Genomic DNA, 15,560 nt, shown 5'->3' on the forward strand with positions numbered 1-15,560 from the left:
GGTGCCGGGGCAAAATCAGGACAGGAAGCGCCCCTTTCCAGATGACGGAGAGCAGTCGAGCAGCAGACGTCCGCCGAGACCTCCACGATCACGTTCTCAGGGTCGTGGGTCTTCGGGGCATCAGTGTTCCAAGGGATCCCGTCAGCAGGGACAGGCACAGCGGACTCCGCAGTGTGTGATCTGTGGGGGACCACACTAGCCCCGACAGTGTGAGCAAAGAGAGGGCCGATGTTTTACTTGTGGTCAACCTGGACACATGAGGTCAGCTTGTCCCCGAGCAATATCACCAGCACCATCGACAGCATCAGCTCAGCCAGCACCTCAGCAGGCTTATGGAGCACCACCGAGTTCCCTCTAGGAGGACAGAGCATCTATGCCGCGACAGGGTGAGCGGCGACAGCAGGCTCCGAGTGGCAGAGTCTATGCAGCTCAGGTGGAGGACTCTACAGCAGCCGACCGAGTGGTGGCAGGTATCATTTTGATTTCCGGTATTAGAGCTCGTACACTTTTTGATACCGGTGCATAGCATTCTTTTGTTAGCCGAGCATTTGTATTGTTGCATGATCTAGAGTTAGGATCATTGTCACAGGCACGAGAGGTGCAGATCCCCGACCATGTTTTACAGGTTGCAGAGTGTTGTTGGCCGTGTCCGATGCAGTTAGATTCGTGGATCATGCCCGCAGACTTGTTGGTTTTAGGGCAGCTGCAGGACTTTGACGTTGTGCTCGGCATGGATTGGCTGGCGCGGTACTATGCTACGATTGATTGTGGAGCGAGGACTATGACGTTCCGCGAGCCAAGTCAGAAGGAGTTCACTTTCAGAGGCTGCAGGAGTACGTTGTTTGCCACTTGGATTTCTTCGGCGAGGACTCAACAGCTGATGAGTAAAGGATGTGTTGCTTTTCTAGCGACGGTTGTGGAGGTGCCTACGGCGGCGCCGGGACTCAAGGATACCCCTATAGTCCACAAGTTTCTGGATGTGTTTCCCCCGGAGTTGACGACGATGTCGCTGGAGAGGGAGATCGAGTTTGTGATTGATGTAGTTCCTGGAACTGCACCAATCTCGAAGGCACCCTACCGGATGACACCGGCAGAGCTGAGAGAGCTAAAGGCGCAGCTTCAGAATCTGATGGATAAGGGGTATGTGAGACCCAGTGTGTCGCATTGGGGAGCGCCGGTGTTATTCGTGAAGAAGAAGTATAGTTCACTTAGATTGTGTGTGGATTACAAGGAGCTGAATAAAGTGACCATCAAGAACAAGTATCCTTTGCCGCGCATTGATGATCTGTTTGATCAGCTGCAAGGATCTTGTGTCTTCTCGAAGATAGATCTCCAGTTAGGTTATCACAAGTTGAGGGTGAGGGCCGAGGATATTCCCAAGACGGCTTTTCGGACTCGGTACAGGCATTATAAGTTTACCGTGATGCCTTTTGGTTTGACGAATGCCCCTGCCGCATTTATGGATTTGATGAACAGAGTGTTCAAGCCGTTCTTGGATAGATTTGTGGTGGTGTTCATAGATGATATCTTGATATACTCCCGGAGTGATACCGAGCATGAGGAGCACTTGAGGATTGTGCTACAGCTTCTGAGAGAGAAAAAGTTGTATGCCAAGTTGAAGAAGTGCGAGTTCTGGTTACGGGAGGTTGCTTTTTTAGGCCATGTGATTTCTGCAGTTGGAGTAGCAGTGGACCCGAAGAAGATTGATGCTATTCGGGATTGGCCCTGACCGACAACGGTGACGGAGATGAGGAGTTTCCTTAGACTTGCTGGTTATTACCGTCGGTTTGTGGAAGGCTTTGCGAAGCTTTCCACACCCCTCACTCGATTGACTCGTAAAGGAATTAAGTTCATCTGGAGTGAGGATTGTCGGAGAAGCTTTGATGAGTTGAGACAGAGGTTGACGTCGTCTCCTATCCTTGCCCTTCCAGTGATGGGAGAAGAATTTGTGATCTATAGTGATGCATCGCACAGTGGTTTAGGCTGTGTGCTGATGCAGTATGGTAGGGTAATTGCTAATACTTCCCTGCAATTGAAGGATTACGAGAAGAATTACCCTACGCATGACTTGGAGCTTGCTGCAGTGGTTTTTGCATTGAAGTTGTAGCGACATTACTTGTATGTCGAGCACTGCGAGGTGTTTATTGATCATAAGAGTCTCAAGTATCTGTTCACCCAAAAAGAGTTGAATATGAGGCAATACCGGTGGTTGGAGTTATTGAATAACTATGATATTAGTATTCAGTATCATCCCGGCAAGGCGAATGTGGTGGCAGATGCGTTGAGCAGGAAATCAGTGAAGAGCTTGAGCAGGTTGATTACTCAGCAGAGGCCGTTACTTGAGGAGCTGCAGCGGTTGAGACTCGAGGTTGTGTCCCCTGGATCTACTGCAAGACTGATGTCTATGGTCTTGCAGCCCACTCTATTGGATAAGATCCGGGAGAAACAGAGTGGAGATCCACACTTGTTGAGGATTCGAGAGCAGTTAGAGAGGAGACAGGCGGAGAGTTTTACAGTAAAAAGTTCGGGAGTACTGCGGTACAGGGACCGACTGTGTGTGCCTGTGGATTCAGAAATCCGAGAGGATATATTGAGAGAGGCTCATTGTTCACCTTATACGGTTCACCCCGTTGGAACCAAAATGTATAAGGATTTGAAGGCACAGTTCTGGTGGAATGGAATGAAAAGAGACATTGGCAGATTTGTAGCTCAGTGTCTGACTTGTCAACGGGTAAAGGAAGAGCATCAGGTACCTGCTGGCAAGCTTCAGAGTCTGCCAGTGCCCGAGTGGAAAGAGGAGCTGATCACGATGGACTTCGTGTTGGGTTGCCTAGAGCACGGTGGTTTCGATACTATTTGGGTGATAGTGGACAGACTAAGTCTGCTTACTTCCTACCAGTACAGACCACCTGGTCCAGGGAGAGACTCGCGCAGCTATATCTGGATGAGATTGGTAGGCTGCATGGTGCGCCGATTTCGATCGTATCGGACAGAGACCCGAGGTTTGTTTCGCACTTTTGGAGGAGTCTTCAGACTGCCTTGGGAACACAGTTGCATTTCAGCACGGCGATTCACCTACAGATGGATGGTCAGTCAGAGCGGACCATTCAGACTCTGGAAGACATGTTGAAGGCATGCGTCCTGGACTTTGGAAGAGGGTGGCATCGACATTTGAGACTGGCTAAGTTTGCGTACAACAACAGCTATCAAACGAGCATTCAAATGACTCCATTTGAGGCGTTTTATGGATGCAGATGTCGATCCCCTTTGTTTTGGAGTGATGTGGATGAAATAAAGACGCTAGAGCCTGAGAGTTTGCTAGAGGCTGAGGAAAAGGTTAGAGCAGTACGACGACACCTTTTGACAGCCCAGAGCCGCCAGAGGAGCTACGCAGATACCAGGAGACGAGACTTAGAGTTCCATGTTGGAGATCATGTATTTCTGAAAGTCTCGCCGTCCAGAGGCATACGCAAATTTGGAGTGCGTGGAAAGTTGAGTCCACGCTTTGCTGGCCCTTTTGAGGTATTGGAGTGAGTTGGACCAGTTGCCTACAGGATTGCTCTACCCCCACGACTGGCCGGTATTCATGATGTTTTTCACGTCTCAGCATTGAGGAGATATGTGTTCGATCCGTCTCACGTGATAGACTTCACTCCGCTAGAGCTTGGCGAGAACTTGAGATATGAGGAGCGACCGGTGCGAATTCTGGCTCGTGATTCGAAAGAATTGCGCAACCGAGTCATTCCTTATGTAAAACTGCAGTGGAGTAATCACAAGGAGCGAGAGGCGACTTGGGAGCCTAAGACGGTGATGCGAGTCTTACCCCTACTTATTTGATGCTCTGATTTGAGGTATGACTTTAAGTTTCGAGGACGAAACTTTTTGTAGCAGGGGAGGATGTAGTGTTCCGGAGGTTTGGATAGGATTGGCTACAGTATTAGTGACTGATCGACACATATGGAGAGTGTCGAACTGAATCGGAGTCGTTTCTGCACGAAATGGATGCGGAAATGGACTCCGCGCACTCAAATAAGCAAAACTAGAGTTTCGCCAGATTCGGGCGCCCAGAACAGGGTTTGGGTCGCCTAGAACTTGAGTGCAGAACTGAGCAGAACAGGAAGCCAATTCGGATCCTAGTTTCGAGCGCTCAGAAGTGGGTCCGAAAATTTACCTCGTGAATATCGTTTGCGCTGACACGTGTTGGTGGTAGGTGAGATCCGCCGGACTATGTTTAAGGCGCAACACACCGCGGGCGGAGGAGCCGAAGTAGGAGCTTTATATGGCCTGAAGGTTTCGGACGCCCAGAATGTTGTTTCGGGCGCCCGAAAGTGCTCGTTTCTGCAGGTGCAGCAGGTTTGGGTTGTGAGTTCCTGGGGCTTATTGGACCATTCGAACTCCCTATAAATAGGTAGTGTTCGACCCCAATGAGCTCTTTTCCTCCCTTCTTCACAGAGAAGCCACATTTTGCATTCCATCCCCTCTAAATTCTCCAAATTTCCCAATTTCCACCATTTCTACCTTGAAGACTGCAGTTTCAGCAAAATTCCAGCAACGACCTTCGGCGTTTTGGCTCGTGTGCGACGTAGGAAGGTCGGATTGCTGTGAAACTTGGTTTGGTGGATTCTGGACTTCAAGAGGAATTCGTGGAGCCCATTTTGACAGGATTTGACTGAGGTTAGTATGGTCAAATTGCTGTTCTTCTGGACTGCTGCAGTATTGAAGCTGAATTTTGAGTTTTGTGGGTTTTCTTGATACAATTCTTGGAGGAAGCTGGAATTGCGACCTGAGATTGTTACCCCATCATTGTTCACTGGTTTTGGAACCTTACTTCACCAGAATTGAAGCTTGGAAGGTGAAGTTGGCTTTGAGATTAAGGTGAATTCTAGCTTAAGTGCTGAATTTTGAAGTATTGATGGAATTGGTGGTGTTTTATGTTCAGATCTTTGGAGAGGAGTGTGCTGTTTGTGGCCGAGCTTAGCAGGGTTTTTCGGCAACCTCTCGCTGTCGTGGATTGAGCGCTAGAGGTGGGTTAATCATCGGATTCTCCTCCTAAGTGTATGAATAGTCAACATGTATATTTCCAACCTTTGTATATCATGTTTTTAGCTCGGATTCATCGATTAGCATGTTAAACGAAATCTGAATTTGGAGCATGCTGTAGTGAGTTAGTTAAATAATACATGTTGGACTTGAATTTGACTTAGAAGAAAACTGCCGATTCTACACTGTCATATATTAAAACTACCATATTTAGCTCTAGGAGCCGTAGTTTGTTGTATCGCTGCAGTTTGTGGGCGGTGGATACCCAAGATAGTGTAGAATGCATTTACGCTCGTGCTGAGATGCCGAGCTTATTTTTACAACAGTGTATAGGCTGTTCCGGACTGTCGGGTGCCGTCGGGGTTGACGGTGGACCCAGATTACTGTTTTTGCATTAGATTGTGCCGAGGGCACGTGAGTTGAATTCTTAGACCCTGTTTACTTGACCATAGCCTGTGAGAGCCAGATTGAGCTCGACGGAGACACGCTTGCATACTCGGTTGGGTAGCGCCCACGAGTGCCACTCCAGAGTCAGGCTTTATGCGTTTGCGTTAGTGTCATTTTGTCATGATTGGACTTGCTCTGCACGTACGGCTTAGTGTAGAGGTAGCTGTATAGCTTCGACAGGCGGGACGGGTGTATTCAGTCCCTGGGACGGGTGTGTTCACAGTCCCTAGTGAGATTGGGTCAGAGATTACATTATTTCTAAAGACAGTTAGTATTGGATCATGATAGTAGAGTGGCGCATAGCTGTAAATTATTTCTAGTTATTTACTATCAGTAAGCGTATCATCTGTAGATTTGGTGGGTGAGCCAATGAGTTGAGGGCGGTACCCACTGAAGACTACTTGTTTTTGAAGTAGTTCTCACGCCCATTTGTTACCCCTTTTTTGCAGAGCCTTCGGTTCCGATTGCTGCTACCACCGAGACTGATCGTGGCAAGGGCGTTGCGAGTTAGAGCCCTTCCAGACGAGTCACTGAGCTAGAGGAGTACCAGCTGCAGGTAGTTGTAGTTTTTGGTTCTTTACATACTGAGGTTGTACCTCGCTGGAGCAAGTGTTTGTGTACCCGGATGCTATGTATGTATTGAACCACTGTTTTTATATATGTTTTTTTTCCCTTCTAGCAGCTCTTTATTACTGGTTGTAGTGTTGTATGTTTGCAGGTTCTTGTACAGCTTAGTTTCGTATACAGGGAAAATTTCTTTGTATACGGCGGGTCTGTTAGCGTGCCCAGGGAAACGAGGAATCCGGGGCGTGACAATTTCATTTCATTTATTTTATCTTAGTCAAATAATAGGAAAAAATTTTGAAAAAATTCGAGAGTATATTCTAAGCAAGACAGATCAAATGTCAGGTCTATTGTTGCATGATACATGATCCAACTAAACCATTTTGGTCACTAACAAGAGCCCTTCTGGAAGGCCAGCATGAGAATATACTAAATACATTTCGCATGTGGTGATAGTGTCCAAATTTGTTGTACCAAGCCTCTAAGTTTAGGAAGGTTGAAGAGTACTTGCAGTTGGAAAAGAACTAATATAAAATCCTCTGAAGTATTCCACTAAGACGCATGCCGAAGAAGCATATTTTAACGTGAATTGGATAATCTTTGAGTTTTTCATATATTTGAAGTCGTGAAGACTTTAGCTATCATCTTTTTCTTCTAAAAATATGTCTGATAGCTCTTCCTTACCCTTCTCTTATCTATTCTTTCTTATTGCTTTCTAACTAGTGAATAAAGATTTTAGGCATCTCCTATCCGACAAATTTGAATGTTGCAGAAAATTGGTGAAAAACCAACTTGAATAAATGGCGTATAGCCTTATCATGATCAGTTTTCCTGAACAAATATGTTGAGGGTTCATTTATCAACCACTAGAACTTTTTGTGACCACCGTGCCAGTCAAACCTAAGTGTGACCTTTTGTCCGAAGGTAAATTTCCGTTGCTTCTTGAGATACCAGGCACCTGATTTTATAAGACATTATGTAAGCTACCTCACTCTATATGATGAGAATTCAGCATAAAAATTTGTCATACGTGATTTACCAAATGTTTGAAGTTGTAGAAAATTACTTGATGCAGGACCAAGTGACCCAATTGATCGGACACAATGGTTCATTGGTTCAATTCAGTGGTCTTTATGGATCGAATTTGGGTCCAAAACGAATTAATTTCTTTTTGCTTTATCAAAAGTTTTTATTACAATGTAGGAACAGTTCTATATTTGAATAATTTTAGTTCGATTACCCTTTTTCTTAGAAATCAGGATTCATTAGGATTTTATTAGATTTATTTCTTTCCTTTTTAAAGAGATATTAGGACTGGATTAGGATTTGGCTAAGATTTGATTAGAATTTGATATGTGTACTAGGATTATTGATTATTTTTTCCATATTTGTTTTTCCTAGTAGTATTAGATTAGAAACTCTATGTAAGGCCTCAAGCCTCACTCTTGTATTATGATGATGATGATTATGATTGATTAATATTTACATTAATAAGAGAGGATTTGGAGCTTTAGTGTTGAGTGATTTTTTTTTATTTTTCCTTCGCGAAAGCATCACCCCTAATGGGGTCCAGTACTAAAATTATTTGTTCCATGTTTGTTTTCCTATTAGTATTAGATTAGAAACTCTCTAAACAAGATCGCAAACTTCTCTTGTATGATGGTGATGATGATTGATTATATTTAATTTAATAAGGAATGATACTATTAGATTAGAAACTCTCTAAACATGATCTCAAACTTCTCTTGTATGATGGTGATGATGATTGATTATATTTAATTTAATAAGGAATGATTCGGATCCCTCGTGTACAAGCAATCCTTTAGTTTTCCTTTGTGAAAGTATCTAGAAGGAATCCAGCAATAGAATTCCTTTGTGAAAGCATCTAGAAAGAATCCAGCAATAGAATGAGCCCGTTTCAAGAGTGGGTCACGATTATCTTTCCCCAAACTTTTTCTTTCGTATTATCTTTCACACATTTTTTTATTCATAATTTTCTGCAACTTCTCTTAATTTTCGTAAGTTTTATCATCAAAAAAAATAAAAAAAATTCAGAAAATTATCAAAGAACGTTTGGAAAAAATTTCAATCTTATTATCGAGCCCAACCCTATTTTTACTACACGGGAAATCAATTTTCTAAAAGCATGTTTCAAAGTTAAATATTTAAGAAAATTAAGATCAACATCATACTTCACAAGAATCAACCAACTGCTTGACGTATCTCACAAGTTGATCAGATATGATAAATCATGAATTTACAGCATAAAGTGAATAAACAGAGCACATTAAAGAAGGATTAAAACACTTCACCTCGAGCATTCAGCATTCTTATTTCATAGGCAGGAAAGGGAATGAAATTCCCAGATGTAGTTTTTTTTGTTGGCCTGGATGATTGATAGTATTTGCACTCATTTAAATTACACTCAAGTAGATGACTCTATTATGCTATCAGTAGAAAGAAGTTTGAGAAAAGAAGGAACAACAAACAACATTGGACAAGAGGTCATACCATAGCACAAATGAAGCACAAAGCCGAGGATGCTGAAATAGTACCTTTAGTTTTTGTGTTGCAGTCTCCCGCTCTCCGCACCAGCATATGGATCTATGATAACATTAATTACAGCAGGTTTCCTGGCACTGAAGGATTCAGAAAGAGCAGATTTAAGCTCTTGAGGGGTTGCAGCCACATAGCCTTTGCCCCCAAAGGCTTCAATGAGAGCATGGTAAGCTGCATTGGGAACAAAGGAAGTCGGAGCAGGATCATCTTTGTACGGTCCTGTAATTTCATCTGAACTTCTTCTATCACCGCCGTATACACCACCATTATTAAAGACGATGACCACTACTGGCAATTGGTACCTCACCAATGTCTGCAGAGTAACGAAAAAAGGCTCTTTCAGTGGGGTAGAAGAGAACGTCGAATACTGGTACCTCACTAATGCTACAAATAACATATGTTGCAGCCAGACTAGTTAGTTATTATTACTTGCTTGAAATGAGAATCAAACAACTATACAAATTAGCGCATACTATAGAGTTAAGTACCGGACAGAAGCACAGAAAACTATGCTACTACTGCAAGAACAAATGCCATGGTAGAGTGTTAATTAATGCAATGCACGCAATAATTTGCATCAGACAGCAGCTGCACTCAACAATACCGAACATGATCAAAAGAAAATAAGCAAGGAAAACAGTAATGTCATGTCATCAAAGTGGCTAACTTCACGGAAAATGCATCCATATTCTAGCTGGATATTCCCATGCAAATCCTCTCTCTCCGAATTTAATTTCATTACCATGTTTTAGTTTCATCCTATTTTAATATCTTAGTATTTATTGGTTGAAACTGTTAAATTCAGTCTAAAGCATCCAACCAATAAAACACCAATTCAACAACATGTGTCTATATAAAAACAGAGAATTTTTTCCTGTTTCTTTTTTGACATGGAAGTTTATTTTATCCATTCGAACTCAATGCTTTCCAAAGAGGCTCTCTTTCCTTCCCTGGAGAAGTGGAGAAGCACTCACTAGGAGCATGATCATCCTAGCATCGTTTTCTCTCTATTTTGCACTTCATTCGCGAATCTATCCGGAACAAGTAACGCTACCCAGTACTTTTAATTGCATAGAAATAGTGATCAAACTGAGATGCCTGATAAGAAATCGCTGATCGTACCTCGACCTCCATCGCGCTGAATCCAAAGCCAGAATCCCCTTCCACAGCCACCACCAGCCGGCCAGGCGATGCCACAGCAGCAGCAATGCAGTAACCTAAACCAACCCCCATCGTCCCCCATGTCCCTGCATCCAACCTCGTCCGAGGTTCATTCTGCACCAGCACCGCCCTCCCCACATCCATCGTGTTCGCCCCTTCCGACACAAGGATTGGCGCCGGGCTCCCCTCTGCAAGAATCGCATCCCTTATAATCCTCATCGGCGTGAAGAAATTGAACGGCACCACGTCCTTGCCCAGCTGAGCCTCTATCTTGGCTGCATTCTCCTTTACCTTCTTTGAGATGGCCTCCACCCAAGGATGCGATCTGCCCAAACAGAAGGGATCGTCCTTAATCTCTTCGTTGATCAAATTGAGAATCCTCTTCGCATCTCCCACCAACCCAATGTGGGGCTTCCGGAGCTCAATTTCTTCCTTGGATATATCCACCAGAATAAACTTAACATCTTTGGACCAGCGTGGCGGCTCGCCAAAGTGGAGCAGCCAGTTGAGGCGCGCACCGACGACCAACGCAACGTCGCAACGACCGATGGCCAGCGACCTTGCGGCAGAGGCTGCGAGCTCGTGGGTGTCGGGCAGCAACCCCTTCCCCATTGGCGTCGGCAGGAATGGGATTCCGGTCGTGTCGATCAACTTCTTCAGGGCATCTTCCGCCCGCGCGTAGGCCGCCCCTTTCCCGAACACGATCAAGGGCCTCTCGGCGCGCCGCAGCAGGGACACCGCATTTTCGATTTCCAGGGTTTCCGGGTCCCTAATTTGCCCCACCCTAGGGTTCGCGGGCGCGGCCAAGAGCATCGCGGCCTCCGATTCAGGGATCGTCTCGTGGAGGACGTCGGACGGGAGGTCGAGATAGCAGCCGCCGGGCCTGCCAGCTGCGGCGACGGCCAGGACCTCACGGACGAGGGGAGGGATGTCGGCAACGCGGGCGGCCTTGACGGCGAGCTTGACGAAGGGCTTGACGGCGGCGATCTGGTCGAGCTCCTGGAAGTCGCCCTTGCCGAAGTCGGCCTGGTCGCAGGAGCCGGAGATGAGGACGGTGGGCCAGGCGTTGGCGGCGGCGTTGGAGAGGCCGGCCAGGCCATGGACGCAGCCGGGGCCGGAGACGGTGAGGAGGACGCCGGGCGCGCCGGTGAGGTACCCGTAGGCAGAGGCGGCGTAGCCGGCGGACTGCTCGTTGTGGAAGGCGAGGAAACGGACGCCGGCGGCCACGGCGCGGGTGGCCACGGCCGTGACGGGGATGCCCACCACGCCGAACATGTGGCGGACGCCCGCCGCGGCGAGGGCGCGGGCCACGAGGGCGCTGCCGTCGACCGGGGGATCGGACTCATCTAGGGTTAGGGTTTCGAGGGTTTTGGGCTCGGATTCGACCGCCATGGACTAAGGGCTAGTGCAAGCTTTGTCCTGTAGTAGAGACTAGAGACTGGTCAGAGGCAGAGAGTGCTATTATTATTATTATTATTATTATTATTATTATTATTTGCTTGAAAGCTTTCTAATAACGTGAAACACGGAAGTGAGGTTGTTATCTCCCCTGCTGGACGCCAAAAAATTCTACAGATGCAATAAAAACACGGGTAGGCGGCTACGTCTTCAAGCTTCCGGCGGCGGCGGCGGGATGACGCCTGCCCGAGATGGAGACAACTTCATGTTTGTTGCTCCAAAATAGCTGAAAAAATCACTTTCACAAAAATAACTTTCATAAAAAATGGGCTTTTTTTTACAAATAGCCCCGTGAGAAATTTTTATTTTAAAAATAGTTCTATCAAAATTTAAATTGTAAAAATGCCCCAGACCTTACCACGCAGTCACCACGTCAGCGCCACGCGGGCAGGGCTGGGGCTAGGGTGTTAAGTTGAACACGGTGAACCATTCACCGTATCTAAACACGGTGAATAGTTCACTGTGTCCAATGTATTATACATCACTTGGCGCCCGTATCTATAATATATGAAAGACGGGGAACCATTCACCGTATTTAGACACGGTGAATGGCTCACCGTGTCTAAATACGGTGAATGGTTCACTGTGTTAAGTCGCGGTGATTGATTCACCATGTTTAAGACACGGTGAATCAATCACCGTGTCCTCTTTGAATTACCTCCCTGAGCTGTCTTCCTCTTCTGTTTGTGAAAATCTGATATTGATACTTTATTGATATTCTGTTGTGATGATCTGGTATTTATGCTTTATTGATATTCTGTTCGATTTGTTGCTGTATTTTTAATGTTGAATTACTGCTATTGTTGTATTCAATTTGTTATTGCGTCGTAATGTTGTATTTTGTAATTTTTTGCGCTAAAATTTTTTCTAAGTGCTAGTAGTTGTATTAAACACGGTGAACCATTCACCGTGTTTAGACATGGTGAACAGTTCATCGTATTTAAGACACGGTGAACAGTTCACCGTGTTTAAGACAAGGTGAATGGTTCCCCGCGTCTCATGTATTACCCGGCTCTCTTACTCTGCTTAGTTGCTACAGGGCAAAGTACAGGAATAACACATTGGACACGGTGAACAGTTCACCGTGTTTAGACACGGTGAATGATTCACCGTGTTTGAACACGGTGAACTTCATTCACCGTGTTTGAACACGGTGAACAGTTCACCGTGTTCAACTTAACAACCTGGCCCCAGCCCTGCCCGCGTAACGCTGACGTGGCGCTTGCGTGACAGGGGCAGGGCCATTTTTGCAAATTAAATTTTGACAGGGCTATTTCTTTAAAAAAAAAAATTTCAGGGGGCTATTTGCAAAAAAAGCCCTATAAATAAATAATTTTTCAATTCGGTTATTTGATTGGCTATGATATAAAATATAAAAAAACTATAATTTTATAATTTTGATTCTTTAATTATATATAAAGATATGAAAGTATAAAAAAACAATTTATACTGGCAAGTTAAATTAAAAATAGGAATTTATATTTATTTTTAGAATTTAAAATTATATTTTAAAATTTAAAAATAAATTTAAATCTGAGTTGAACTTACAATTAAAATATAAGACACAAATTAAATTTACAATTTGAATTTCAATTTTAACTTATAACTCATAATTGAAATTAAATTTTAAAATAAAAATAAACACAAAAATTAGAATATTATTCAAATTTGAATTCATAATTTGAATTTATAATTTGAATCATATTTTAATTTACTCTTTGTGTCACGTCTCGGATTTCACGTTCCCCGGGTACGCCGACAAATTCGCCGTATATAAAGAAATTTTTTCCTGTATACGAAGCGATAGCTGTACCTGTAAAACATACAATACTACAAATAGTAGTATAGAGCTGCTAGAAGAACCAGTAACTAAAAACAAACTGAGTTCCATATGCATACATCAAATCCAAGATACAAAACTACTCGCACTGGCGAGTTAAATAACTGTATGTACATGAACTCCAACAAAAAACAACTATCTGCTGTAGGGCACCTCTAGCTCGGCTCGTCGGGTAGGGCTCTAACTCGCAACGCCCTTGCCTCGATCCTGATCAGCAACAGCAGCAGCCGAAGACGATGGCTCTGCAAAAACGGGGTAACAACAGGGCGTGAGAACTACTGTAAAAACAAGTAGTCCTCAGTGGGTGCCGCCCTTAACATCATCGGTCCACCCACTAAGTCTACAGAAGGGAGCAAAGGTAGTAATAAATGCTGGAATAAAATCTACAGCTACCATTTATTACACTATCATGCTATAAGCTGACCTACTGTAATAATGTGAATCCCGACCCAATCTCTTTAGGGACTGTAAACATACTATCCCAGGGACTGTGAACACACCCGTCCCGCCCAGTTGAGACTATCCAGCTACCTCCACACTATCCAGTCCGTGGAGAGCAAGTCTAACCGGCATGCACGTCACCAACGCAAAAGCACAGCGCCCGTCTCCGGAGTGGCACTCGTGGGAGCTACCCAACCGAGTATGCAGCGTATCTCTGTCGAGCTCAAACAGGCTCTCTAACTCAAGCCGAAGTCCAGTAACAACTCTGACTAGTCTAAATACAACAAACAACGTGCCCTCGGTACAATCCGACGCCAAAAAGGCGATATGGGTCCACCGTCAACCCCGACGGCACCCAACAGTCCGGAACAGCCTAAACGCTACTGTAAAAATACACTCGGCATTCCAGCACGAGCGTAACTGAAAGCTAAACTACCTCAGATATCCGTCGCCTCGATACTGCGATGATACAGATTTATAACGGCTCCTAGAGCTAAATCAGGTAGTGTGAACAGGTGACAGGTCCAACTCACTGGTTTTCTCCTAAGTCAATTTTCAAGTCCAACATGTATATTTATGGTTTACTAATCATATCCTCAATGCTGATTTCATCTATGATACAATCAACGAAATTGAGCTACAACATGATTTACAAAAACTGGAAATCATACATGTCGACTAATACTGTGCTTAGGAAAAAACCGATGTAACCCACCTTAATTGCTAATCCCCGGCAGCAAAGAGGGGACTCGAACCAATGATAATCCCTGCTGGAACAACCGAAATCCTCCAAGACCAGCAATCAGGCTACTTCCAAACTTTACTCAATGAAATTCCATCAATTAGCACAAATTCAGCATTTAAGCTTTATTTAACCAAATTAGAAATGCAAAATTTACCTTGTAAACTCCAATTTGGTTGAGTTAAAGATCCAATACCAGGGTATTAAACTGGCGTATAAATCTCAGGTCCAAGAATCCTGTTCCATCCAAAAATTGCATTGAAAAACCACTAAAACTCAAATTCAGCTTCAAAATCAACAGCAGTCCAGAAAAACCTCAGTTCGACCAAGCTAACCTCAACTAAAATCTGCAATTCAGGGCTTCGTGGATTCCTCTGGAAGTCTAGAATCCAGCAAACTAAGTTTCACCGCCATTCGACCTTCCTACGTCGCGTACGAGCCAAAACACTGGAGGTCATCGCTGAAGAACTGCAGAATCAGCACTTATCAAGCTTGGAGTTGTGGATCTTGAAGCAATTTGAGTAAATTTGAGGGTTGGAAATGCAATTTAAGGGTTCACTGTGAAGAATGGACGAAAAGGCTTCATTGGGGTCAAGCTCCACCTATTTATAGTGTCACGCCCCGGGACCGGCAGAGGCCCTCCTGGTAGTGCGCCCAGACCCGCCCTATCTCATCACATAGAAGGCGTCTAAAGTAACAGCGGAAAATGAAACAAGAAAAATCCTATACTAAAGATATCATAGCACAAGTAGATCTATCATCTATAACAAGGTAAAAGGAAATAATACTAAAACAAAAAAACTACAAATAAGTTATACAATAACATGTCCACTAAGTACACAAAAGGGTGGTCTCTAGTACACTGGTACAGCTCTCAACCTCTCCAAAAAAACAAAACGCATCGAGAGGTAGACCACCTATCAACTCGTCCCTCGCTGAAGAGCTAGCTGGAAGCAATGCCCTTCCCTCGGTCCTTAGCCTCTCCCGGCGTGGAAGGCTCTGAAAGAAACATAAAATAGAGGGCGTGAGAACTATAATTTATAGTTCCCAGTGGGCAATTACTGACCTCAGCTCATCGCACCACTAGGCCCCAAAAGGAAAGGGGTAAGTCCAAGATAGTAATAACAATAAATAAATCGCAAATGTGAAAACATAATTAAAATTGTTAAATTACTACTTTGCAATTGAATCTGGCATTTATATGATGCACTTTTACCTTGTCATGACTAGTATGTTTCTACATATTCACAAGTACTTTCAAGATTTACTTGAAGTTATGAAGGTTATACTTTATCATGGCGACATTAT

General features: G+C 44.3%; 1 protein-coding gene across 1 annotated transcript; it reads right to left on the minus strand.

The window, feature by feature from the left end:
- Positions 8,339-11,453, minus strand: LOC109717505 (2-hydroxyacyl-CoA lyase-like). Its single transcript, XM_020243327.1, has 2 exons — positions 9,733-11,453; positions 8,339-8,923 (listed from the first exon to the last, which is right to left on the minus strand). The coding sequence occupies exons 1-2, from the start codon at positions 11,161-11,163 to the stop codon at positions 8,609-8,611; spliced, it is 1,746 nt and encodes a 581-aa protein (XP_020098916.1). The 5' UTR covers positions 11,164-11,453; the 3' UTR covers positions 8,339-8,608.

Source organism: Ananas comosus, linkage group 11 (genome assembly GCF_001540865.1).
Source record: "Ananas comosus cultivar F153 linkage group 11, ASM154086v1, whole genome shotgun sequence".
Lineage (NCBI taxonomy): Eukaryota > Viridiplantae > Streptophyta > Magnoliopsida > Poales > Bromeliaceae > Ananas > Ananas comosus.

What these genes read in the sequence shown, in the direction of transcription:
- LOC109717505 (XM_020243327.1), bottom strand. Translation starts at nt 11,163, where the DNA reads ATGGCGGTCGAATCCGAGCCCAAAACCCTCGAAACCCTAACCCTAGAT. An exon ending in TCAGCGCGATGGAGGTCGAG is followed by an intron (nt 8,924 to 9,732) that starts GTACGATCAGCG and finishes GTTACTCTGCAG; the next exon opens with ACATTGGTGAGGTACCAATT.